At 43.6% G+C, this 26,620-nt stretch overlaps 1 protein-coding gene across 5 annotated transcripts in view; it reads left to right on the top strand.

Moving 5' to 3' along the window:
- Positions 1 to 26,620, top strand: part of LOC126108581 (sorting nexin-13-like) — a 417,686-nt gene that overhangs the window by 63,601 nt on the left and 327,465 nt on the right. For 4 of the 5 annotated variants that reach the window (XM_049913875.1, XM_049913873.1, XM_049913872.1 and 1 more), the window contains exon 5: positions 17,836 to 18,076. In XM_049913875.1, coding sequence (XP_049769832.1) covers positions 17,836 to 18,076 — 241 coding nt within the window. The remainder of the gene's footprint in view (positions 1 to 17,835; positions 18,077 to 26,620) is intronic. The other variant, XM_049913874.1, reaches the window with a different exon arrangement.

Below are 26,620 nucleotides of genomic sequence, written 5' to 3'. Positions count from 1 at the left end.
GTGAATGTTGTTCAAAATTGCTAACAAAGACAAACATTTTGTGTATGCAGCTCCATACAAAGGCATCAATTTGTCTGTGACATGCAAGAGAAATACTTTACATATATAATTTACAGATATAATTCCTGCAGTTGTTAACTATGTGTAATGTGATTTTTCCCTTGATAGAAACACTATATTGAAACTTTTGTAATTTTCACCTTGGCATCCTCTTTCAAAATACAGTGAAAGCTTTGACTTTCAGTGGCTGGAGTTTACAGGCAGGACAATCACTCTTCGAAAAAGTATTGACTTGAGGCAGCATTTCTCAACCTTTCAGAATTTGCGACCCAAATTTCAGTTATAATTATCATCATGACCCCTTGCCCCCTTTCCTCATATGATGAGATGTAATTTTGTTTCTGCATTGTGTAGTTAGAATCAGCTCAAACAAATAGTACTCAGTCATTTATGCATCGCAGAGTGTCGATGGAAAGCATCAGTTTGTTTCCCGTTACAGTCAGACTGATTTTTAAAGTGGAATTTTGTGTGCTCATTCAATAGAGTGCTCCCAGATTAATCTAGTGCCATATTTGTTTTATCAGTATCTATTAATAGAGACAGTAAAACTCGAAGGATAACCACTATTCCAGCGATGATGTGACTGCCCGGGCTGGTGCAGACTGCTTCCACCAAGCATGCAGAGTTACTGAGTTGCTGCTGGATTTCTGTTTATTCTTTGTGTTTTACTGCCCCTTATAATCTGTATCAACAAAACAAATATGTCACTTCATTACTCTGAGGGTGCCCTATCAAATGGACAAGTAAAATTCAGATTTAAAAATAATTTTGTTAGAAAGAACTGAACTGGCAAACACTTGAAGACGGACCAAGCTGTCCCACAGAAGCCTACTTAGTGAGTTCGTGTGACAAATCGAGGGATATACAATAGGGCGGTGGAAATGAAAGTGGCCATACGATTGGATGTTAATGTATGAGTTCATAGATAACAGAATGCAGCATGTTGCTCTCAATGGAGCGAAGTCTTGTGAAGTAAGAGTGATTTAAAGTGTGCCACAGGGGAATGTTGCAGGACCGTTGCTATTCACAATATATATAAATGACCTTGTGGATAACATCGGAAGTTGACTGAGGCATTTTGCAGATGATGCTGTAGTATATCAAGACGTTGTAACAATGGAAAATTGTGCTGAAATGCAGGAGGATCTGCAACGAACTGACACATGGTGCAGGGAATGGCAATTGAATTTCAATGTAGACAAGTGTAATGTGCTCCTAATACAAAGAGAGAAAGATCCTTTATCATTTAGCTACAATATAGCAGGTCAGCAACTGGAAGCAGTTAATTCCATAAATTATCTGGGAGTAGGCGTTAGGAGTGATTTAAAGTGGAATGACCATATAAAATTAATGGTTGGTAAAGCAGATGCCAGACAGAGATTCATCGGAAGAATCCTAAGGAAATGCAGTCCGAAAACATTGGAATTAGGTTACAGTACACTTGTTCGCCCACTGCTCGAATACTGCTCACCAGTGTGGGATCCATACCAGATAGGGTTGATAGAAGAGATAGAGAAGATCCGACGGAGAGCAGCGCGCTTCGTTACAGGATCATTTAGTAATCGCGAAAGCGTTATGGAGATGATAGATAAACTCCAGTGGAAGACTCTGTGAGAGAGACACTAAGTAGCTCGGTACGGGCATTTTTTGAAGTTTCGAGAACATACCTACACCGAAGAGTCGAGCAGTATATTGCTCCGTCCTACGTATATCTCGCGAAGAGACCATGAGGATAAAATCAGAGAGATTAGAGCCCACACAGAGGCATACTGACAATCTTTCTTTCCAGGAACAATACGAGACTGGAATAGAAGGGAGAACTGATAGAGATACTCAAGGTACCCTCCGCCACACACCTCAGGTGGCTTGCGGAGTATGGATGTAGGTGTAGATATAACCACACCCCGTGATGCGCACACCACATGTACGCCTGCCATGTGATTCACAATGGTTGAGAGCGTAGTGGGGGCTGTGTCAGTGTCAGTGGAGCAGTGCAAATGGTATGATGGTACTGACAGGAGAGCAGAGGGTGTTCATTGTGGAAAGTTACATGACAACAAAGGCTGTAGAAACGATGTAGTCAGTTGTTTGTTTGAAGTTTAAAGGTGTCAAAGTGCCAGCAAATACTGCCATGCAATGCTTAGTCTGAAAATGGTGTCAGGCAAGATCTGTAAAAATAAAAAAAGTTTCGAAATGTGCCCACACACCAGAAAAGGTGTCTGCAGTTCACCAGAAAATGCTTCATAGTCCTACCAAATCAAACTGACACCTGTCACAAGAGACCGCCATGTCATGTCGGTTTTGTGGACGAATAGTCACACTGGCCCTACATGTGCGTCCCTGCTGTGTGTCTGTTGTTCAAGCATTGAAACCAGCAGGTGTTCCTCTGCACATTCAGTTTTGTGAACAGCTTGGACACAGATCCGTTCTTTGTCTGATGGAGTCCGGTTGCACACAAGTGGGTATGTCAACTCGCAGAATCGCAGTTTCCGGGCGGCGGAGAATCCGCATAACTTCCACGGAACACCGTTCCCCTATCGGGCACACTGCAGTGTGTGCACGTTGCATTATTGGTCCCATCTCCTTTCATCAGATGCTGACTTTGGCACATTACATTGCCAAAATTTTGAACCACTTGTGGCAGCATTAACGGAGGAGGAAAAGATCTACATTTACTTCCAACGGGATGGAGCAACTGCCCGCACAGCCGGCCAAACTTCGGAGCGCTTCACACGATCCTTACGACTGACAGAGTTGTTAGCAGAGGTCGGTCTGGTCGCAGCCCTAGTTGCACGTCGAGGTCACCTGATCTGTCGGTATGTGATTACTTTGTGAGGAGAGCCCTCAAGTCTGAGGTGTCTTGTAACTACTCTCATAGTCTTCAAGAACTGCAGCAGAACATCTCTGATGAGACTGCAGCAATTCCAGCAGTCCAGCTTCGATCTGCCTTCGGCAACTTGCTGACCGGTGTCCAAAAGTGCCGAGAGGTGGACAGTGGTCACTTTCGACATCTGCTATAATGAGGCTAGCATTTGATTTCCGTTCCGCCGAGTTGTTTCTTTTTACGCCGCAACCCTCTTCTTCGGGCCATTTTTATTTGCGCCAACCTGTACAACTGTAGGGAACACAAATTGCAAAGAGAAGATTGGAGTGATTACAGCATGTGCAGAGGCAAATAAGCAGTTATTCTTCCTGCACTCCATATGTGAATGGAATGGAAAGAAGCTCTAACAAATGGTTCAGTTGGAAGTTCATCTGCCGTGCACTTTAGAGTGGTGTTCAGAGTGTGGATGTAGATGTAGATAAATTTGCAGCAAAATGTGTTTTAAGTCACCTTTTTGGTGGTATATGTTTAAATCTAATTTTATTATGGAGAGTAAAAACAGTGTATTCTGTTGTTTTGTCTGCAACCACCTGTGTTAACTTTTCTCCTCCACCAGTGTCTATTGTTTTTGAAGCATCAAGATTTTATCTTCAGGTGATTTAGCTTTGTAATTGATATTATGCTGCTACTACTACTACTACTACTACTACTACTAGTCGGCTCTACAGCCCTTGGAGGGCCTTGGCCCGCATCACAATATCCTGCCAATCTATCCAATCCGTGGCTTTCTGTCTCCATCCTCTGACACCCAGCTTTTTCATGTCATCTTTGTTGTGGATTGGCAGGAGAGCCAACCCCGTGTTATTAGAGGAGCCAAAAGGCACGTGTTTTAGCTCACGCAGGCTGGCGTGAGGTCTGGAACAGGTCAAGGAAATTAGACTAGCAAAAAAGGACGTAGCTGTGGAATACTTAACTTTAATCCATAAATGGTGAACATCGCTCTTGAGGGTACATTATTCATAATCTCAATAGTAATTGGCAGTGGCGCCTTGCTAGGTCGTAGCAAATGACGTAGCTGAAGGCTATGCTAACTATCGTCTCGGCAAATGAGAGCGTATTTTGTCAGTGAACCATCTCTAGCAAAGTCGGCTGTACAACTGGGGCGGGTGCTAGGAAGTCTCTCTAGACCTGCCGTGTGGCGGCGCTCGGTCTGCAATCACTGACAGTGGCGACACGTGGGTCCGACGTATACTAACGGACCGTGGCCGATTTAAAGGCTACCACCTAGCAAGTGTGGTGTCATCACAGTCTTCAACTCCGTCCACCCATCTCTTTCTGGGGCGTCCCCTCTGCTGTCTGCCTCCGGCCTTGCCATCCAAATTCCTCAAACGTGCTCTGTCTTCTTCCACTCTGACCACGTTCCCTGGCCACCGAAGTCTTCTTATTTTAATGGTAGTAACAATGTCAGGTTCTTCAAAAAGATGTTGTAGTTTTGCATTTGTACGAATGTGCCAACATTCTTGCTCGTATACTGGGCCATATATTTTACGTAGCACCTTTCTCTCCCATACGCTAAGGATTCTTTCCTCATTTGCAGTCGTGGGCCACATTTCGGCACCATACATAGCAACTGGTCTTATAATCGTTTTGTAAATGAGGATTTTGGATTTACGTGATAGAAGCGAACTCCTAAGTGTGGGTAATGCGGCAAAGTAGCATCTGTTACCTGCTGCTATTCTCTTTCACCTCACTGCCAATGTCATTTGTCTCAATGATAGTCGACCCAAGGTACTTGAAGTTTCTCACCCTTCCAAACTCCCTGTCGGCTATCCTGAGATTTGGTAGGTTTTGTTGGTTGGTCATTGCCATATACTTGGTCTTTTCGATGTCGACTGTCAGGCCAAGTTCCCTTGCACCTTTCTCCAGTTGTTGATAGGCTTCGCCTAGCACGGCAGTGTTTCGTGCGAGTAATCGTCAGCATAGGATAGGCACTGCAGTGAATGATTTAAGAAGGTTCCTCCTTTATTTAACTCTCTCTGACTTATGGCTTTTTCTAGGCAAAGGTTGAATAGCAAAGAGGAGATATTGTCACCCTGTCTAAGTCCCTTCTTCACTTGCACTTCTCTGGAGATTTCACCCTGTATTTTTACTTTACAGTTTGTTTTGCTGAGGGTCATCATAGAAAGTTTAATGAGCTTCTTAGGTATTCCAGCCTCTTCCATTACATTCTTCAATGCCACTCTTGAGATGCTAGCATAGGCTTGTTTAAAGTCGATACAAAGCTGGTGTATGTTAATTTGATGTTCGTAACATTTTTCAAATAGTATGCGCAATGTGAATATCTGGTCAGTTGTTGACCTATTTCTTCTAAAGCCACTCTGATAGTCTCCAACTCTCTCTTCCACATATGGAGTAAGCCTGCTGGTTAGAATCTTGGAGAAAACTTTATATGTAGTATTTAGTAGGGAGATTCCTCGATAGTCCTGGCAGTTTAATTTATCTCCTTTTTTATGTGTGGGGCACATTATAGCTGTTTTCCACTCCTTTGGCATGCTCTCCTCTTGCCAGATATTCAGTATTATTTCATGAATTGTTTTCCACAGCGTTTCCCACCATACTTGAGAAGTTTGGCCTGGATCTGATCTTCTCCAGGTGCCTTATTGTTTTTTAAGGTCTTAATGGCTTGCATCACTTCCCCCAGTGTAGGTTCTGGTGTTAAAACCTCTCGTCCATAGTAAGTTAGTTCCACCTGTTCTTCTCATTCTAACCCTTCTACTTGTGGGTTCAGTAACTCTTGGAAGTATTCTGCCCACCTGTCAAGTATTTTATTACTCTCCTCTATCAAATCCCCTTCTTTGTTCCTACACATATTTGTTCTGGCTTGGAACCTGGTATTCCCTTCTTTAATCTTTTGGGACATTTCACGACTTTGCTTCTCTTCTCCCAGCTGTTCAATTTCTTCCAGTTTTTTCTTTTCTAGTGCTCTTTTCTTGTGTCTGCAGACCCTCTTTGCTATACGGCGCTTTTCATTCTATTCATTCAGATTTGTTCGAGTTGTTCTCCGCAATAATTTCATTCGTGCTATATTACGTTCCTCAATTCTTCTCGTACATTCTTCATCAAACCAATCTTCCTTTCTTTGAGCCCGTTCATGTCCTAAAACCTCTCCAGCTGCCTCGAGGATTGCAATCCTACATCGTTTCCACATTGCTTCTATATGTTCATTTGATGTGTCGGTCTGATTCTTAATCCTCTCTTCTATTTTCATCTGATATGCTCTCCGTATTTCTTCTAACTTCAGTTTCTTAATATAAAACTTCTTTTGTTTGTGGCCTTTTTGTTTACTCAATAGTGAGATCCTTTGCTTATATTTAATCCTCACTAGATGGTGGTCTGAATTGCAGTCAGCTCCACGTTGGCTCCTAACATCCATTATGTCTGATCTGTGTCTCCGATCAATCAGTATATGGTCTATCTGATTTCTGGTTTGCCCATCTGGTGAAATCCATATTTCTTTGTGTATTTTTTTATGTGGGAAACCTCTACTGTCGTGCTTTTGCTTGTAGCAAAATCTGCAGCCCTGAGTCCATTGTGGTTTGATATTTCATGGAGGCTATGTCTTCCTATATTTGGCTGAAAGGCCTCTTCTTTTCCTATTTTTGCATTCAGGTTTCCTATCAATATCTTGACATCATGTTTGGGAGCCTGATCATACAGTTGTTCTACCTTGCTGTAAAACTCGTCCTTTTGTTGTTCATCTGCCGCCTCTGTGGGTGCACGTACATTTATGATTGTAATGTTGAAAAATTTTCCCCTTAATCTTAATATGAACATCTGTTCATTGATTGGTTGGAAGCACATCACCACATGTTTCAGTTCTTTAGCGACCACAAAACCTGTTCCAGAGGTATTCATCCTCCCACCACTATAGAAGATAGTGAAATTTCCTGCATCCATTATATCACTCCCCTTCCACCTAATTTCTTGGAGAGGCAATATTTTTATACTGTAGTTGTTTACTTGCGTTAGCAGCTGACGTAGGGCTCCAGCTCGGTATAGGCACCGCACATTCCGTGTTCCTGTGTACATATCTCTTATCCTTTTTTTTTTGTTTGCTGAGTTTGTCATTGAAATATCTGGCTTATTCCTTAGCCTTTGTAGATCCCTCTACCAACTGCAAGACAGCAGGTGATTTGTATTGGTTTTACTCCCTTAGGGAGACTGGCTTCACCACGCCTCTATAGCCCTCCCTGCCCTATGGTGTAGGATGTTAAGAATGATAAGGAAGAGGGATAGGCTTAGGATAGGGTCGGACAGGATATAGGTTGTTGTGGGACACGGTGATTTGTATTGGTTTTACTCCCTTAGGGAGACTGGCTTCACCACGCCTCTATAGCCCTCCCTGCCCTATGGTGTAGGATGTTAAGAATGATAAGGAAGAGGGATAGGCTTAGGATAGGGTCGGACAGGATATAGGTTGTTGTGGGACACACTTTGTCTGGCTCCTCCCCATTGGCCTGTCTGGCATGGGTGACCCTGCTGGTAGCTACGCTACCGCCGGCATAGCCCTCTGGATCCAGAGCGCACAAACCTCCTTCCCCGCACGGACAGTGCTACACTAAGGCCGTGTCCCCTGAGTAGGGATTGATATTAAATACCTCCACAAATATATTTGGTTATCATAAGCCAGCATCACAAAGTAAACACACCAGAGGACGCTGGGAATTTTTGCTTCAGACCGAACTCGTGTAGCAACTCTGGTACATTTGTCACATATAGAGTAAAAAGACATCCAGAATTATTATTATTTGGCCAACTCGGGCCCATGTGTAACAGCTGATTTATGACATTGTATTATTTTCCTTTTTTTGGCTTCCAAATACTTCTGCATTCTTCTTCTTTCTGTCCATGTCATACCTCTCCTCTTTAATGTTTTCGTCTGGGAAAACCATTAAGATTTTTTAAGATCACTTAATTCAAATCTCTTTACTGTGGCTCTATCTGTTATCTCCAACTCCTGTCATATGATATAAACCACAAAATTTTGGTTTTTGGGTTTTTGTCAAACAAGTTGAATATTTATTGTCAGTCACTTGTTATACAGTTTTAAGTGGCTATAAAATGGAATCTTCTGCTTTCCCATTGTATCTATTATATTCTCAGTTTCTTCATATACAATCTTGTTGCTTCTCAGTTTTCAAATCCCATTTTCGTACTCTGTACAGTATTTGTTTTTCAGTTATTCTTCTTTCTTTCTGTCTTCCTTCCTTCACCAAATTATTTAAATGTTTAGCTGTGCTTGTGGTGATGTATCTTGAGGCATACATGCCCTTGGTTTTAATTGCTACATTGTAATGCTTCAATTTTGTATTAATAGATAAGCATTTTTATTGTATATATTCTTTGTTAAGTTGAGAGACATCTCCATTTTTCTGGATCTATTTATCTTAGATCTGTTGTCCACAGCATTTGGCTGGATTATTTCTACCAATTCCCATATTTGGATTTATTTATTTTCAAATAATATTTGTATTTGAGTTTCTTTCTGCTACCTTTGGAGAATATTTATCTGTTTCATTGCACGTTTTAGGTTCTCTACTAATATCGCTTAATCGTCAGCGAAATATAAGCGAGAGTCAGTTTAAAGTCTCCCTCTCTAAATTTCCATTCTATTTATTCACTCTTCTTCTGTTCTTTCTTCATGCTCGCACTACTTTCTCCAAGTGCAGTTGAGAAATAATGGAGACAGTCCAACCCTCTACCTCATACCTTTTTCAATTTTGAAAGGTTTTGTTGTTTCACATTAGAAGTTAACTTGAAATTTAGTCAAAGTTTGCTCAGTGACTGCCATTGTTTTATTGTCAGTGCTAGACATAACTAAGAGACACATGTTGATGATACATTAAAGTTTAAATTTTAAAATGTTGTGCCAAGTGATTCAGTTTTTACAGCAAATGTGATTGTAGATATTAAGAGCCAATAGAAAGAAGCATGTTGCAGATGTGCAGCTCTAATTGTTATTAATGTTCATTCTCTCTCTCTCTCTCTCTCTCTCTCTCTCTCTCTCTCTCTCTCTCTCTCTCTGTTCATCTTCTTAAAGGCACAAGATGTATACTACCTAACTTACCGATAATGTAATAGGAAAAAATGGCAACAGGCTTCGCTTATCTGTAACATCAACACTTGCGCTTTTTAAAAAAAAAAAAAAAAAAATACTTCCAGGGTTTCTCTTCAAAATGATGTACATATGATATCTGTACAATGGTTGGTCCTTGTGCAGTAAATAATCGAAAGTATTCCCAGACTTTATGAACACCCTCTACATAACACTGCCACAGTTGATTTTTGATCTCTTCATATTTATTGGCTCACAATGTTCCCTTCTTGTTGATCAGCATTGTAACATACAGAAGCTTCAATACTTGATAAACATCAGTAAGCTACATTACTTAAAACCATGTTACAAAATGTACTCATGGCAGATGACGTTTACATCTGGATTACATAGCTAGGACTGCCTACTGGGTACTGACTACATAATGTCTAAAAGCTCACTTCCAGGTACTGGTTTACATTATGGTAGGCAACCACGGACTGACTGAAGCAATGTTTGCCACACCTGTTTATAGATGCTCATAATATGGGAAATTACAGTTTGTTGGAAAATAGCTACGAAGCCTCATTTACACTGGGGCAGCATCTTGCAACATAGTGGCACGCTATGTAAATGTGGCACGCATTGTCTAGTAGCATGCTACAAAAGGCATTGTCTTGCAGTCTACGCCAGGTTTGTACAAACAAAAGCAACAGAATCTGTGCCACACTGAGTAAGGCTTGCAGAAGAATGGGTGATCAAGTAATTGCAGTGGTGTCTTAACTGGTCATTGCACATGCAGCTAACAATGAAAATGAAAATAGACAGGAAAGAAATATATGATGGAAGATCAGAACATTTAAAGAAGACTAGTATGCTAAGAGATTTAGCCGCAGATGATGCTGGATCATTTAGTAATTTCATGAGAATGTCCAATGAAGACTTTAATTATTAACTGCAGTTAACTACTACTTGTATTCTAAAGAAAGCTACCAACTACCGAGACAGTGTTTCACCAAGAATCTGGGTAGCACATTGCAATTTCTAGATGCAGGGTTTTTGTGTAAGTCACTTATGTACTCGCTCAGATTATCCTACTATTTCCCTCATAGTGCCAGAAGTATGTGAAACTACTTCATCAGTGTTACGGAATTATATAAAGCATAAGTAAGCAGAATTTTGCACAGAGCATAACTTAATCATAGCTAACACTTGGTTCAAGAATCATGAAAGGAGGCTGTATACATGGAAGAAGCCTGGAGATACTGACAGGTTTCAGATAGATTATATAATGGTAAGACAGAGATTTAGGAACCAGGTATTAAATTGTAAGACATTTCCTGGGGCAGATGTAGATTCTGACCACAATCTATTGGTTATGAACTGCAGATTGAAACTGAAGAAACTGCAAAAAGGTGGGAATTTAAGGAGATGGGACCTGGATAAACTGAAAGAACCAGAGGTTGTACAGAGTTTCAGGGAGAGCATAAGGGAACAATTGACAGGAATGGGGGAAAGAAATACAGTAGAAGAAGAATGGGTAGCTCTGAGGGATGAAGTGGTGAAGGCAGCTGAGGATCAAGTAGGTAAAAAGACGAGGGCTAGTAGAAATCCTTGGGTAACAGAAGAAATATTGAATTTAATTGATGAAAGGAGAAAATATAAAAATGCAGTAAATGAAGCAGGCAAAAAGGAATATAAACGTCTCAAAAATGAAATCGACAGGAAGTGCAAAATGGCTAAGCAGGGATGGCTAGAGGACAAATGTAAGGATGTAGAGGCTTGTCTCACTAGGGGTAAGATAGATACTGCCTACAGGAAAATTAAAGAGACCTTTGGAGAGAGGAGAACCACTTGTATGAACATCAAGAGCTCAGATGGCAACCCAGTTCTAAGCAAAGAAGGGAAAGCAGAAAGGTGGAAGGAGTATATAGAGGGTTTATACAAGGGCGATGTACTTGAGGACAATATAATGGAAATGGAAGAGGATGTAGATGAAGATGAAATGGGAGATAAGATACTGCGTGAAGAGTTTGACAGAGCACTGAAAGACCTGAGTCAAAACAAGGCCCCGGGAGTAGACAACATTCCATTAGAACTACTGATGGCCTCAGGAGAGCCAGTCATGACAAAACTCTACCATCTGGTGAGCACGATGTATGAGACAGGCGAAATACCCTCAGACTTTAAGAAGAATATAATAATTCCAATCCCAAAGAAAGCAGGTGTTGACAGATGTGAAAGTTACCGAACTATCAGTTTAATAAGTCACAGCTGCAAAATACTAACGCGAATTCTTTACAGACGAATGGAAAAACTGGTAGAAGCCGACCTCGGGGAAGATAGTTTGGATTCCGTAGAAATGTTGGAACACGTGAGGCAATACTGACCTTACGACTTATCTTGGAAGAAAGATTAAGAAAAGGCAAACCTACGTTTCTAGCATTTGTAGACTTAGAGAAAGCTTTTGACAATGTTGACTGGAATACTCTCTTTCAAATTCTGAAGGTGGCAGGGGTAAAATACAGGGAGCGAAAGGTTATTTACAATTTGTACAGAAACCAGATGGCAGTTATAAGAGTCGAGGGGCATGAAAGGGAAGCAGTGGTTGGGAAAGGAGTGAGACAGGGTTGTAGCCTCTCCCCGATGTTATTCAATCTGTATATTGAGCAAGCAGTAAAGGAAACAAAAGAAAAATTTGGAGTAGGTATTAAAATTCATGGAGAAGAAGTAAAAACTTTGAGGTTCGCCGATGACATTGTAATTCTGTCAGAGACAGCAAAGGATTTGGAAGAGCAGTTGAACGGAATGGACAGTGTCTTGAAAGGAGGATATAAGATGAACATCAACAAAAGCAAAACGAGGATAATGGAATGTAGTCAAATTAAGTCGGGTGATGCTGAGGGAATTAGATTAGGAAATGAGACACTTAAAGTAGTAAAGGAGTTTTGCTATCTAGGGAGTAAAATAACCGATGATGGTCGAAGTAGAGAGGATATAAAATGTAGACTGGCAATAGCAAGGAAAGCGTTTCTCAAGAAGAGAAATTTGTTAACATCGAGTATAGATTTAGGTGTCAGGAAGTTGTTTCTGAAAGTATTTGTATGGAGTGTAGCCATGTATGGAAGTGAGACATGGACAATAACTAGTTTGGACAAGAAGAGAATAGAAGCTTTCGAAATGTGGTGCTACAGAAGAATGCTGAAGATAAGGTGGGTAGATCACGTAACTAATGAGGAGGTATTGAATAGGATTGGGGAGAAGAGAAGTTTGTGGCACAACTTGTCAAGAAGAAGGGATCGGTTGGTAGGACATGTTCTGAGGCATCCAGGGATCACAAATTTAGCATTGGAGGGCAGCGTGGAGGGTAAAAATCGTAGAGGGAGGCCAAGAGATCAATACACTAAGCAGATTCAGAAGGATGTAGGTTGCAGTAGGTACTGGGAGATGAAGAAGCTTGCACAGGATAGAGTAGCATGGAGAGCTGCATCAAACCAGTCTCAGGACTGAAGACCACAACAACAACAACAAGTAAACATTATGCATTACTAGCTTCATTTAAAAAAATAATTTAATTTTCGTACAATGAAACTAACTTAAAAGCCAAATTAAGAATAATGATTACACAATATTCCATTTATCTATGTAACAATTATTGCATAAGTAACAAATATTGCTGGAGCACTTCTTTGGTTGCAGGAATTTCAATGAATTCATCAATCTCATTGTACACACAAACAATTTGATAGTTATCTTCAGGAGAACAGTTATTGCAACATCAGATTCTGATTCGAGTAGTAGTTTTGTGTTATTATGATTTTGTTTCTTGGATTTACTCAATGCCAATTTGAACAGCACACTTGCAAAGAAGTGCTTCGCATACGATTGGGTTGTCGGTGGAATTTCCTCAGTTCCTTTCCAGTGTATTTGGCACAGACACCCCACTCTTCTCTAGTGGTAGCACTTTTCAGATTATTGCATGCTTCTACAGCTAGCTCTAGTGTCGTTCTCCATTTGCTGAGATCTTCCTTTTAAAAATTTTTTTTTGTTAATTTTGTTTTGTGGCGATTTTCATGTGATGTATTATATTTTACAGACTGTAAGACACTACAGACTACAAGATGCACTGAAATTTTTAAGCAATTAAAAAAATACCATTTTTGCTATTAGATTGCAAAGCCAGTCTAAAAAAATCTTAGTTTCTAAAACCAAACTGATCTTTAAAATCCCTGAAAATGCCATCTGAACTTCTTCTTCGTCGTCGTCATTGTGCACGTCGTATATTGAGAACGTTGCTTACGCCGCACTTCTTGAAAGATTTAACAATAATGTCTTCTCTCGCTCGAGACCACTTGTTTCATCCACTGACACATTTGTTTCATTGTAAGTCATTTTAAAGCTCCCTTCAGCGTGAATTCATGTTGGATTTCATCCACATCTTCCATTCCTCTCTCATATGTGCTTTAAATGGTTTATTTGTTGAGACATGAAGAGGTTGCAGTTACAAAATAAGTCTTATGCTTGTGGCAACAGTAGACACAAATTATTGTTTTCAGTATGTAGACATTGGATGTCAAGACCGCATATCTGATGTGGGAGTTTTCAAGAACATTTCCATAAAACATTAACAGGCAATAAATTAAAAATTCTTCGCAGAGAATCTCTTCCAAGCAGGGAAAAGTTAAGTTCAGTGTTTGGGTAGTAGATGATACGTTAACATTGACAACTTATATCATGGAATCATATCCTGGAGAATTGCTGAAGTCACAGGAAAGAATATTTAATTACCAACTTTCTTGCAGAAGACGTACTGTTGACATTGCATTTGAAATATTTTCGAGTGTTAGGAAGCGTGTGTTGCTTGAAGTAAAGCTGAAAAGTAATAAAAGCTTGTGCAATCTACACAATTTTTTAAGGCAGAGTGCAACTTCAAGAATAATTTATTTACCTCCACCGAGTTTTGATACAGAAGACTTTGGGTAATGGAGGAACTGTCCTTGGAGACTGGGGAGTCCATAGTTATCATACAGTAAACAGGTTTAAGCAATTTAGCAATGATACCTTGAAGACCCTCCAGTGATGCACAGCTAGTACAAGAAGAGCTCAAGCAATGTTTTATAACACGACAAGGGAAGGTTGAATGGCAATATATATCAATAATATCAGAGTGATGTATATTAATTTATGTAAATATATCTAAAAACAAAGATGATGTAACTTACCAAACGAAAGCATTGGTATGTTGACACACACACACACACACACACACACACACACACACACACACACACACACACACACACACGAAAATTCAAGCTTTCGCAACCAACGGTTGCTTCATCAGGAAAGAGGGATGGGGAGGGAAAGACGAAAGGATGTGGGTTTTAAGGGAGAGGGTAAGGAGTCATTCCAATCCCGGGAGCGGAAAGACTTACCTTAGGGGGAAAAAGGGACAGGTATACACTCACGCGCGCATCTGCATGTATACAGACAGAAGCAGACATTGTAAAGGCAAAGAGTTTGGGCAGAGATGTCAGTCAAGGTGGAAGTACAGAGGCAAAGATGTTATTGAATGACAGGTGAGGTATGAGTGGCGGCAAATTGAAATTAGCGGAGGTTGAGGCCTGGTGGGTAACGGGAAGAGAGGATATACTGAAGAGCAAGTTCCCAAGTCAAGGCGGAAGTACAGAGGCAAAGATGTTGTTGAATGACACGTGGAATGTTTCCCTCTATTATATTCATACAATTTATGTAAATAAATAGTTATACCAGTGAACTCAAACTTTTTAGTTACTTCGCTCAGAAGTAACTTGTTTGTGTGATCTACTGCAGTAGAATGAATTTTGCAACTACTAATAGTATTTTTACGCCTATTGGTCATATACTAATTCGAATGCACGTGGTAGAAGGTGTTATAAGTAACCTGTTGATAACAACAAATTAAAAAAAGATTTTCCATAAACAAAATAAATTTCCTAACTCGCAAATTACTTATTGATAATTTTGTGACCATCGATTGGTGTACTTCCGTAGTCTCCACATGTATCCTTAATATTACAAAATATGTGTAGTTAGTGAAAGATTGAGCTGTGTAGCAATTAAGCTGGCCATTCCTGGACATGGTCCTGTCACGTCAAAAATGAATTTTTAACGATTCGTATATGAACCGTTTCCTGTCAGTCATATTAGGTGCCGAGCTGCCTCTTTTATTGGTAGTGTTCTCGATAAAACATACTTCACATATTCTTTAACTACTTCTTTACAGTGCTCATGTCAATTTCATAGTTTATTCTGAGTTTCTGTATAAGATCTCGTTTTATTTGGGTATTTTTATAGTTATTTCACACACGCACCATTGCACCTCAGATTGCCAGTAGTCCTCAGTAAATTCGAGATACTTTCAGTCAGACCAATCTTTGTTTCAGATTTAGTGATGCTGCACAGGAATCCACTGAGCACAGGAGCTAGCTGCAACACACTGTGACAGCTTGCAACATGACGCACGTTGTTGCTTTTGTCACAAGACTAGTGTGACACCGTAGCTTGTAGTAGTGTTGTGTACCACAATGTTGCAAGATGTTGCCCCTTGGCAAGTGAGGCTTTACATTTCAAATATTAATACAAAAATCAGGAAAATTTCTGTGAATGGGGACATGATAGGCAGTGATGTAAGTTTGGTTAGCAAACAGCGGTATAATTAGAAAATGGCAAAAATATGTATGCTGTTTTATAGGAGTGCAGATCATTGCGAAAGGGGATTGACTAAATTCACTAGGTGTTCTCAGCAATGTGAAATTTTCTAATTTTAATAATTAATAAACCGACAGGAGTGACCGTTGGCATTTTTGGAAAAAGAAAAATCAGACTTATAAAGCTAGGGTACTGAATTACATAATTAGATTTTAATATTAATATTAGATGTTTTGAAATACAAAGTCTTTGGAAGTAGGAAACATTAGGTTGTTGAAAAAAGTGGAATGAGAGCTTTTAAGTCGGCTATAACAATCCAAAAAGACTCTTTTGCGACTTTGGGAATGTTTGTTTTCATGGTGTACGCGTACTACTTTAAAGACTGTACCATTATCATCAATTATTCAAAATTATCCTGTGATAGTAAATTTTTATAGAAGCCTTCTCGAATGTAGTTTTTTCTGTGTCTAATGTGTACACCATGTCCCAGGAGGAATCAGTATTCTGGGATACACCAGGAACAACCAGTGATAGCAAAAAATACTGGTGAACACGGGTTCTAAAATGCGTACCTTAAGACCTACACTGATTAGCCAAAACATTATGACCACTGTGCCCATCGCAACATTGTGTGCCACCTGGTGGTGGTGTGGGCATGTGATGCAGTAACAGAAGTGTGTAAGTGGAGCAGAAACAGACTGTGGGTCACCGTAGAGAAGATATGGGCTGCAAATGGTGAAGTCCATTGAGATAAGTGACTTTGACAAAGGGCAGTTTATTATTATACAGAGCCTGTAATGCATATCTCAAAAATGCCGAAACTGGCCAAATGTTGACATGCTGCTGTCGTGAGCATCAGTGGAAAGAGGTAGGAGGACAGTGAAACTACTACGAGATGCTAAATGGTTGGATGTTCACGACTCAGTACAGAATGTGGGGTTTGGAAGCTGATGCGCTCTGTAAAGTAGGATAGACGGTGATCTGTGGTATCTCTGCGGAAAGAGCACAAAAGCTGATACACACGCAATTGTTTCAAAGCACACCATTCGTCGTAAAGTGTCAAACATTGAGCTCCACGGCAGACTGTCTGTACGTGTTTGCATGTCGACCCGACCACTTTGTCAGCGATGGACACAGAACCGTTGGGAGTAGACTGTCGGATCAGTGGAAATGTGTCAGCTCTTCGGGTGAATCGCATTTTTTTCTACCCTAGGTTTCTGGTCATCCCCACAAAAACAGTCATCGAGGAGTCGAAACACGGTGCATTGAGGATGCATTATTATGCTGTGGAAGATTTACTCCTGCACATGCAAATGACCTGTGTTAGTAATAGAAGACATGCTTACAGTTGCGAACCACCTGCATCCCAACTTGCTCGATGTCTTCCCCCGTGACGATGCCGTCTTCCAGCAGTATGATTATCCTGTCCCGGAGTTGGAACCGTGCTACAGTAATTTGAGATGCATTATAGTGACCAGATTCACCCGATGTAAATCCTACTGAATCCCTCTGGGTTGCTATCGGGTGTCATAACTGTGCTAGAGAATCAGCGGCCCATTACGTACGCAATTTACGTGACCTGAGTGTAGACATCTGATGTGTCGTACCTCCCCATAGCTGCCAACAAACTGTTGGATCTCTCATATGCAGAATCAGTGATGTATTTCATTGCAAAGATGGACAAACAAACTATTAAGCAGGTGGTCATAATGTTTTGGCTCATCAATGTATGAGCACTTCTTCTGTAGAAGAGATGTGTTTCGCAGTAGCAAAGATGCACAAATGCTCAGAGCTTTAAGGTATGCATTTTGGAGCCTGTGTTTGCTGCACTTTTCTGGTCTGAATGATCGGCACTTTTCTGCTCTGAATGATCGTTCTTTTCATATCCCTGAGTATTGACAGCTCCTCCTGGTACACCACGTACGTATTACTAACAAAAAAGAAAAAATATTGTCATCGAGAGTGTTACAAGAACAAGTAGGATAGCTGGACATTGCTCTGTGATAGGCAATGCCAGTAGTATGGATCCTGCTTCTTGTGACTTCATTCAACTGCTATAGCCAATTTTATCGAAAATATTTCCGAGTTTCTTGTCGACCCGGCAATTCCTCATTCTGTCAGATGCCAGTTCTCCTTCTCGACCTGAAATGACTGCCTCACTGTACAGGGTGAAGGAGGTGGACTGGATCCCGTACCTTACGACGCGCCTGGTGGATGACGCTGCGTCGCACCTGCGCCTCTTCCGGCAGACGCGCGCCAAAGCCAAACAGCAGCAACAGCCGCCACCGCCGTCTGGCGTGGGCTCGGAGCCGGTGTCGCTGACGTCGCTGCCCGGTGGCGGTGGCGGTGGCGGTGGTGACGCGGCCTCTAAATCTGGGGGCGCCTCGCCGGTGTGTGAACACCTCTCGGTACAACAGCTTGACCTCTCATACAAAACCATTGTTAAATGAAGGCGGCACCTTCCCACGACAGCTATATTTACTTAAAACTCTTACGAATTACACAACTACAGTAAAACCCCTCTTCTACACTTTTCACTTTTCGGCAGACTGATCCAAAAATGTGTAAAATACAGGAAAGCATAGGAAATGCAACAAACGAAAATGAACAATTACTTTTACTTCCATACTCTTTGTGTTGTTAATGACAATATTATGAAAAGGATAGATTCCTATTCACCATGTAGTAGAGGTGTTGAGTCAGAGAGAGAGACACTACAAAAAGACTGCAAAACAAGTACGAGGGTAATTCCACAAGTGCCCGACCCAGCAAATAAACCACAAAAGTTTTGGAAAAAATTGTATTCATTTTTCACCATAATCTCCTTTCAGCTCTGTAAACTTTTCCCAGCAATGTTCAATAAGTTCAATACCCTTTTTATAATGAGAACTGTCCAACTTCTCAAAATAGCCGTTAACTGCTGGCGTCACGTCTTCAGTTGTCTAAAATCTTCGACCACCGAGCCAATTTTTCAAGTTTAAGAACACAAAATAATCAGAGGGGGCTAAATCTGGCGAATAGGGTGCATGATGCAGCAGTTCAAACTTTAATTCATTAATTTTGGCCATTCCAGCATTGAGCTGGTGCGTTGTCCTGAAGAAACAACACTTCCTTGTTGGCCTAATGCAGTCGTTTTTGCTTTGTTTCTTCATCCAAATGTTGCCGTAAGTTCGGATAATATTTGCTGTTGATAGTTTTACCTTTTTCAAGGTAGTCAATGAAAATTATACCACTCCCACCCCAAATACTGACACCATGACTTTCCCTGCACATGACATGGTTTTCGCTTTCTTTGGAGTCAGTTCTCGGATTTGTGTCCATTGTTTTGATTGTTCTTTTGTCTCAGGAGTTAAGTGGTGGACCCACACTTCATCCACAGATACGAAATGGCGCAAAAAATCAGCTGTGTTGCTGCGAAACTTCACTAAATACTCAACTGAAACATCTTCACAACACGTGTTTATGTTAAAGTGTGAACAGACCTTGCACACAGTTTTCTCACGTCCAGATTTTCGGATAATATGCGATGTACTGCACTTTTTGAAATGCCTGCTATGTCTGCTAGCTCGCACACTTTCAGTCGATAATAATCAAGTGGATTTTCTTCACTATTTCTGGGGTCGTCACCTGATTTGGTCAACAACTGCAGTACTCGTCTTGGCAGCTCGTACGGCCTTATTTAAACTTGGCTACCCAATATTTTACTGCAACATTCATTATTGATGGCTACACAATGTGGCATCTTCAGACATGAAATACATGCTTCATAGATTGTATACCTTCTATTCCAGAGATATTTTTCAAAAACGACTGCCACGCCCCCCCCCCCCCCCCTCCCCCTCCACACACACACACACACACACACACACACACACACACACAGTGAAATACACACATTTCTTACACAACGCTAACAAAACAGTACTAGATACTTCTACACAAGACGTGGTTCAGCGTCACAATACGAGGGTCACTCCAAAAGAATTGCACACTATTTTTTTAAAAAATCCATCTTTTATTCTACATGTTTTAAAGTTTTACATTGTGTAAATACATCCTTTAGGAACAATATTTTCATTTCTCCACATAATTTCCATCCCTCTCAACCGCCTTATGCCATCTTGGAACTAGTGACTGTATACCAACACGATAAAATTCTGGACCAACCTGTTGGAGCCACTGTTTGGCAGCGTGCACAAGGGAGTCATCATCTTCAAACTTTGTTCCACGAAGAGTGTCTTTCAGTTTCCCAAAGAGATGATAGTCACATGGAGCCAGGTCAGGACTGTAAGGCGGGTGTTTCAGTGCTGTCCATCCGAGTTTTGTGATCACTTCCACGGTTTTTTGACTGACACATGGTCGTGCATTGTCGTGCAACAGCAAAACATCCTGCTTTTGCCGATGTGGTCGAACACGACTGAGTCGAGCTCGAAGTTTCTTCGGTGTCGTCACAATGCATCAGAATTTATGGTGGTTCCACTTGGCATGATGTCCACAAGCAAATGTCCTTCAGAATTGACAAACACCATAGCCATAACTTTTCCAGCAGAAGGTGTGGTTCTGCATTTTTTTTCTTGGGTGAATTTGCATGATGCCACTCCATTGATTGCCTCTTCGTCTCTGGTGAAAAATGATGGAGCCATGTTTCATCACCTGTCACAATTCTTCCAAGAAATTCATCTCCACCATTCTCGTACTGTTCCAAAAGTTCACTGCATACTGTTTTTCTCGTTTCTTTCTGAGCCACAGTCAACATCCTGGGAACCCACCTGGCACAAACATTTTTTAACACCAACACGTTCAGTATTCTGCAAACACTTCCTTCCCCTATCCCAATGTACTGTGACAATTCATTCACTGTGATGCGTCTGTCAGCAGTCACCAATTCGTTAACCCTCTGAACATTGTCTGGAGTGTGTGCAGTACGAGGCCTGCCGCTGCGAGGACAATCCTCGATATTGCTGTGCCCGCTTTCATCACGTAACTTGCTCGCCCATCTACTAACTGTGCTGTGATCGACAGCAGCATCTCTGTACACCTTTTTCAACCACTTGTGGATGTTTCCCACTGTCTCGTGTTCACAGCACAGGAATTCTATGACAGCACGTTGCTTCTGACAAACGTCAAATGTAGCAGCCATCTTGAAGAACTGCTGTGATGGTGCCACTCACTGGAAAAGGTTGAACTAAGTTTGAAAACAAGCAGGAAGGATGTATCTACACACTGTAAGACTTTCACATATGCAGAATGAAAACTGTATTTTTACAAAAATAAGTGTGCATTTCTTTTGGAGTGACCCTCGTACATATATCAGCTTACATTAGATAATGTTTGCATGACATTGCGTGAAGCCGAATTTTTGAAGGATGCAGTTCATCATTACAACTCCCCCCTGCGGGTCCGGGGGTTAGAATAGGCCCGAGGTATTCCTGCCTGTCGTAAGAGGCGACTAAAAGGAGTCCCTCGCTCTCAAGGGGGTAGTTAGTGCCTGCGTCCGGAGACGGACGGTTCCACGACCTATATTTGCGGTCATTTTGGTTTTTCACTTCTTCTGGTTTCTTCCTTCCTTTGGTTGGTTCCTTTCTTTGTTCTTCTCCATCTCACTGTCTTACTCTTTCCCTTGCCTTCTTCTCCTTGCCTCCTCCTCCTTGCCTCCTCCTCCTTGCCTCCTCCTCCTTGCCTCCTCCTCCTTGCCTCCTCCTCCTTGCCTCCTCCTCCTTGCCTCCTCCTCCTCCTTGCCTCCTCCTCCTCCTTGCCTCCTCCTCCTCCTTGCCTCCTCCTCCTCCTTGCCTCCTCCTCCTCCTTGCCTCCTCCTCCTCCTTGCCTCCTCCTCCTCCTTGCCTCCTCCTCCTCCTTGCCTCCTGCTCCTTCTCCTTGCCTCCTGCTCCTTGCCTCCTCCTCCTTGCGTTCTCTGGTCTCCGCCTCGGCGTTTGACAGTCTGTCCTTTCTCTCCCTCTCCCCCTTCTTTTTCCTCTTCTCCCTTCCTTCCTGTGCGTGCCTGAAGGCCAACCTACGCGTTCGCACGCGTAGCCGGTGACGGGGTAACGCGTAATTCCCCGCCCTGGGTAGACAAGTATGGCACGCACGTGCCCGCTGGTAAAGGCCAGGCCCAGGGAGGGGTGATTGCCTGAGCTGACACCTTCCGACCATGCCGATTGGTCCCTCCGTCCGTTTCTCGGGAGGTGTGACCTGAGGTGTAAACATTCACCTAAGGCGGGAGTGCCCTCTGAGAGGGTCCCCACAAGGAAGGAGCACGCCATCGGAGATGCTGGCAATCAGGGGGCATTCCTCCACAGTGGATTTCTCTCCGCCTTCTCTCTCGACTTCTGCCCAAAAACGGAAACTTGACCAGCCACCAGTGACAAAAGTACTACCGCCTGCCCACAGTTCCTCGTAGTTTCTGGATCTGAGGACAGAAATGATTTATCCTCTGTCAACCCTTTCGTTATCCAGAAGGGCGTAGATGCCATAGCCGGATCTGTCAAGTCTTGTACCAGGTTGCGTAACGGTACCTTGTTACTAGAAACTGAGAGCGCCTTTCAGGCACAAAAACTGCTTCGGGCCACACTCCTGTACACATTCCCTGTCCGGGTGGAGGCTCACCGCACTTTGAATTCGTCTCGTGGTGTGGTATATACTAGATCACTCGTCGGATTGACTGACGAGGAGATTCAGTCTTTCCTCGCTGAGCAGGGCGTGACAGCTGCCCATAGGGTCATGAAAAAGGTCAACAATGACCTTGTACTGACCCGGACACTTTTCTTGACCTTTGATAGTGTTCAGCTGCCATCGCGCATCAAAGCGGGCTACGAGGTTATTTCTGTTCGTCCCTATGTCCCGACACCTACGCGCTGCTACCAGTGTCAGCATTTTAATCACACTCGCCAGGCTTGTTCCAATGCGGCTAAATGTGTCACTTGTGACAGGGATGCCCATGAGGGTGACTGTCCACCTCCGTCTCCTCGTTGTGTGAACTGTCAGGGTGACCACGCAGCGTCCTCCTGCGACTGTCCCATCTACAAGGAAGAACGCTGTATACAAGAAATTCGGGTCAAAGAGAAAGTGCCCACCTCGGCTGCTCGCAAGCTATTTGCTAGTAGGAAGCCCACGCTGCTCCCAGCGGGGAAATACAGTACTGTCTTCGTCTCTCCTCGGACTACCAGGGAAGTAGCGACGCAGACATGCGATCTGACCTTCAGCACCACGGTCGTCCGTTCGGCCAGTGCCAAGATCGCCCGGTCGACGTCTCTTCTTCCTCCCGTCACCCCTCAGACACAAGCACCTTCATCAGCTTCTACCAAGACGAAGACCCGGAAGTCAGATTCACGGGCCTTCAAGAAGGAACCGTCCCATGCAGACTTCCTACGTACCTCGAATTCCCAGCCATCGACCAGTACTTCTACTAAACGACCTTCCAAGAAGGCTCATAGGAAGCACAGTTCTCCTTCTCCGCCACGGCGCATTTCTTCTCCTGCGCCACCCAGCGGTTGCCGCCCCAGGCCGTCATCCGTTTCACCTGGCCGCACCGCTGGTAGCCGAACATCTGGCCGTTCACCGGTGGAGGAAGCTCCCCCTCCCGGCCATCTTAACAAAATGGCCGACGAACCTATAGAACCAATGGACGATGACTGTCCGCCTACTGATAGCGGCGGCAGTGCTCGCTTGAAGTGAGGCCCTGAGCGGCCTTCGAGGTGACCCCTTCTTGCATCTTCTTTTTCTTTTTCTTCTCACGATGGCACTTATTCACTGGAATATTCGCAGCATTCGCTCCAACCGAGAGGACTTGAAGTTGCTGCTCCGCCTGCACCGTCCGCTCGTCCTCCAGGAAACGAAGCTACACCCATGCGATCAAATTGCCTTGGCACACTACACCTCTGTGCGTTTTGACCTACCCCCTGTGGCAGGTATTCCGGCTCATGGAGGGGTTATGTTGCTGGTCCGGGAAGATATTTACTACGATCCCATCACATTGCACACCGGCCTGCAGGCAGTTGCCGTCCAAATTACTCTCCCCACTTTCACATTTTCCATTTCTACTGTTTACACTCCATCGTCGTCTGCCGTTACTAGGGCAGACGTGATGCAAATAATTGCTCAGCTACCTGCACAATTTTTGTTGACTGGAGACCTCAATGCCCACCATCCCCTTTGGGGCTCTCCAGCATCCTGCCCGAGGGGCTCCCTGTTAGCAGATCTTTTCAACCAGCTCAATCTTGTTTGCCTCAACACTGGCACCCCTACTTTTCTTTCGGACACATCTCACACCTATTCCCATTTAGACCTCTCTATATGTACTACCCAACTTGCACGCCGGTTTGAGTGGTATGCACTTTCTGATACGTATTCGAGCGACCACTTCCCGTGTGTTATCCATCTCCTGCGTCATACCCCCTCTCCGTGCTCAACTATTTGGAACATCTCCAAAGCAGACTGGGGGCCCTTCTCTTCCAGGACGACCTTTCGGGATCAAACCTTCACAAGCTGCGATAGTCAGGTCGCACAACTCAAGGAAGTCATTCTCACTGCTGCCGAATATTCCATCCCTCACACTACTTCTTCTCCACGTCGCGTACCGGTCCCCTAGTGGACCGCAGCATGTAGAGACGCTTTATGTGCTCGTCGACGTGCTTTACACACCTTTAAACGCCACCCTACAGTGGCGAATTGTATCAATTATAAACGATTACGTGCTCAGTGTCGTCGTATTATTAAAGAAAGCAAGAAAGCCAGCTGGGCTGCTTTCACAAGCACCTTCAACAGTTTTACTCCTTCTTCTGTTATCTGGGGTAGCCTGCGCCGGCTATCTGGCACTAAGGTGCACTCACCAGTTTCTGGCTTGACGGTCGCGAATGACGTCCTTGTGGCCCCTGGGGATGTCTCCAATGCCTTCGGCCACTTTTTCGCAGAGGTTTCGAGCTCCGCTCATTACCGCCCTGCCTTCCTCCCCCGAAAACAGGCAGAGGAGGCTAGGCCACCAAACTTCCGCTCCTCGAATCGTGAAAGTTATAATGCCCCATTCACCATGCGGGAACTCGAAAACGCACTTGCCCGGTCACGGTCCTCCGCTCCGGGGCCTGATTCTATTCATATTCAGATGCTGAAGAACCTTTCTCCTGCGGGTAAAGGTTTGCTTCTTATAATCGCATCTGAATTGAGGGACATGTTCCTGCATGCTGGCGCGGATGTATTGTTGTCCTGATTCCTAAGCCGGGGAAGGACAAGCACTTGCCTTCCAGTTATTGACCCATCTCGCTTACCAGCTGTGTCTGTAAGGTGTTGGAGCGAATGGTTAACTCTCGTTTGGTTTGGCTGCTCGAATCTCGACGCCTACTTACCAATGTACAATGTGGATTTCGTAGGCGCCGCTCTGCTGTTGACCATCTGGTTACCTTGTCGACCTTCATTATGAATAACTTCTTGCGGAAGCGCCCGACTGCGGCTGTGTTCTTTGATTTGGAGAAGGCTTAAGACACCTGTCGGAGGGCGGGCATTCTCCGCACCGTGCATACATGGGGCCTTCGCGGTCGCCTCCCTCTTTTTATTCGTTCCTTTTTAATGGATCAACAGTTCAGGGTACGTGTGGGTTCTGTCCTGTCAGACATCTTTCGCCAGGAGAATGGGGTGCCACAGGGCTCAGTTTTGAGCGTCGCTCTCTTCGCCATAGCGATCAATCCAATAATGGAGTGCCTCCCAGCTGATGTATCAGGCTCCCTTTTCGTGGATGATTTTACCATCTATTGCAGCGCGCAGCGTACATGTTTCCTGGAGCACTGTCTTCAGTGTTCTCTTGACTGTCTTTACTCCTGGAGTGTCACCAATGGCTTCCGTTTTTCTGCCGAGAAGACGGTCTGGCGTTGCAAAGAGTTTCTCCCACCGCCCTTACGACTCGGTCCTGTTTCTCTCCCATTCGTGGAGACAACAAAATTTTTAGGTCTTACATTTGACAGGAAACTTAGCTGGTCTCCACATGTGTCATATTTGGCCGCCCGTTGTACCCGTTCTGTAAATGTCCTCCGTGTTCTCAGTTGTATGTCGTGGGGAGCGGATCGAACCGTCCTACTTCGCCTATATCGGTCGATCGTCTGCTCCAAGCTGGATTATGGGAGCTTCATATACTCCTCTGCACAACCGTCCATCTTACGTTGCCTCAACTCCATACAACATCGGGGTTTACGTCTTGCTATCGGAGTGTTTTATGCTAGTTTCGTCGAGAGTCTTCATGCTGAAGCCGGTGAATTGCCACTGTCTTACCCGCGCGATATACTGCTTTGTCGGTATGTCTGTCGGCTACTGTCAATGCCCAACCACCCGTTTTATCGTTCCTTTTCTGACGACTCTCTCGACCGTCAATACGGGTTGTATGTCTCTGCCCTGCTACCCCCTGGAGTTCGATTTCGTCGCCTCCTTCAACACCTTGATTTTTCACTCCCTGCAACCTTTAGAGTGGGAGAGAGCCACACGCCACCTTGGCTCCAGGCTCAGGTTCGCGTTCACCTTGACCTCAGCTCGCTCCCAAAGGAGGTTACCCCCGGTTCGGTATACCACTCCCGTTTTGTCGAACTTCGTTCGAAGTTCATTAATATCACCTTCATTTATACAGATGGCCCTAAGACCAATGACGGGGTCGGGTGTTCTTTTATTGTCGGGGCACAAAGTTTCAAATACCGGCTCCGTGGCCATTGTTTGGTCTTCACAGCTGAGCTCTTTGCCCTCTACCAGGCTGTTCTTTACATCTGCCGCCACCGACATTCTGCTTATGTCATCTGCTCCGATTCCCTGAGCGCCATCCAGAGCCTCAGTGATCCGTATCCGGTTCACCCTTTCGTGCACCGGATTCAACGCTCTCTTCAGTGTGCCGATTGGGCTGCACTTACGGACAACAAGCTTCGGGCCTTGAAACCTCTTCCCATGGCTTGGACGTCCTCCTCAAGCCCTTCTCACTGGGAGGAGGT

This window comes from Schistocerca cancellata, chromosome 11 (assembly GCF_023864275.1).
Source record: "Schistocerca cancellata isolate TAMUIC-IGC-003103 chromosome 11, iqSchCanc2.1, whole genome shotgun sequence".
NCBI lineage: Eukaryota > Metazoa > Arthropoda > Insecta > Orthoptera > Acrididae > Schistocerca > Schistocerca cancellata.
Note: the sequence above shows the minus strand (reverse complement) of the source record. Positions and strands in the feature narration are given on the sequence as shown.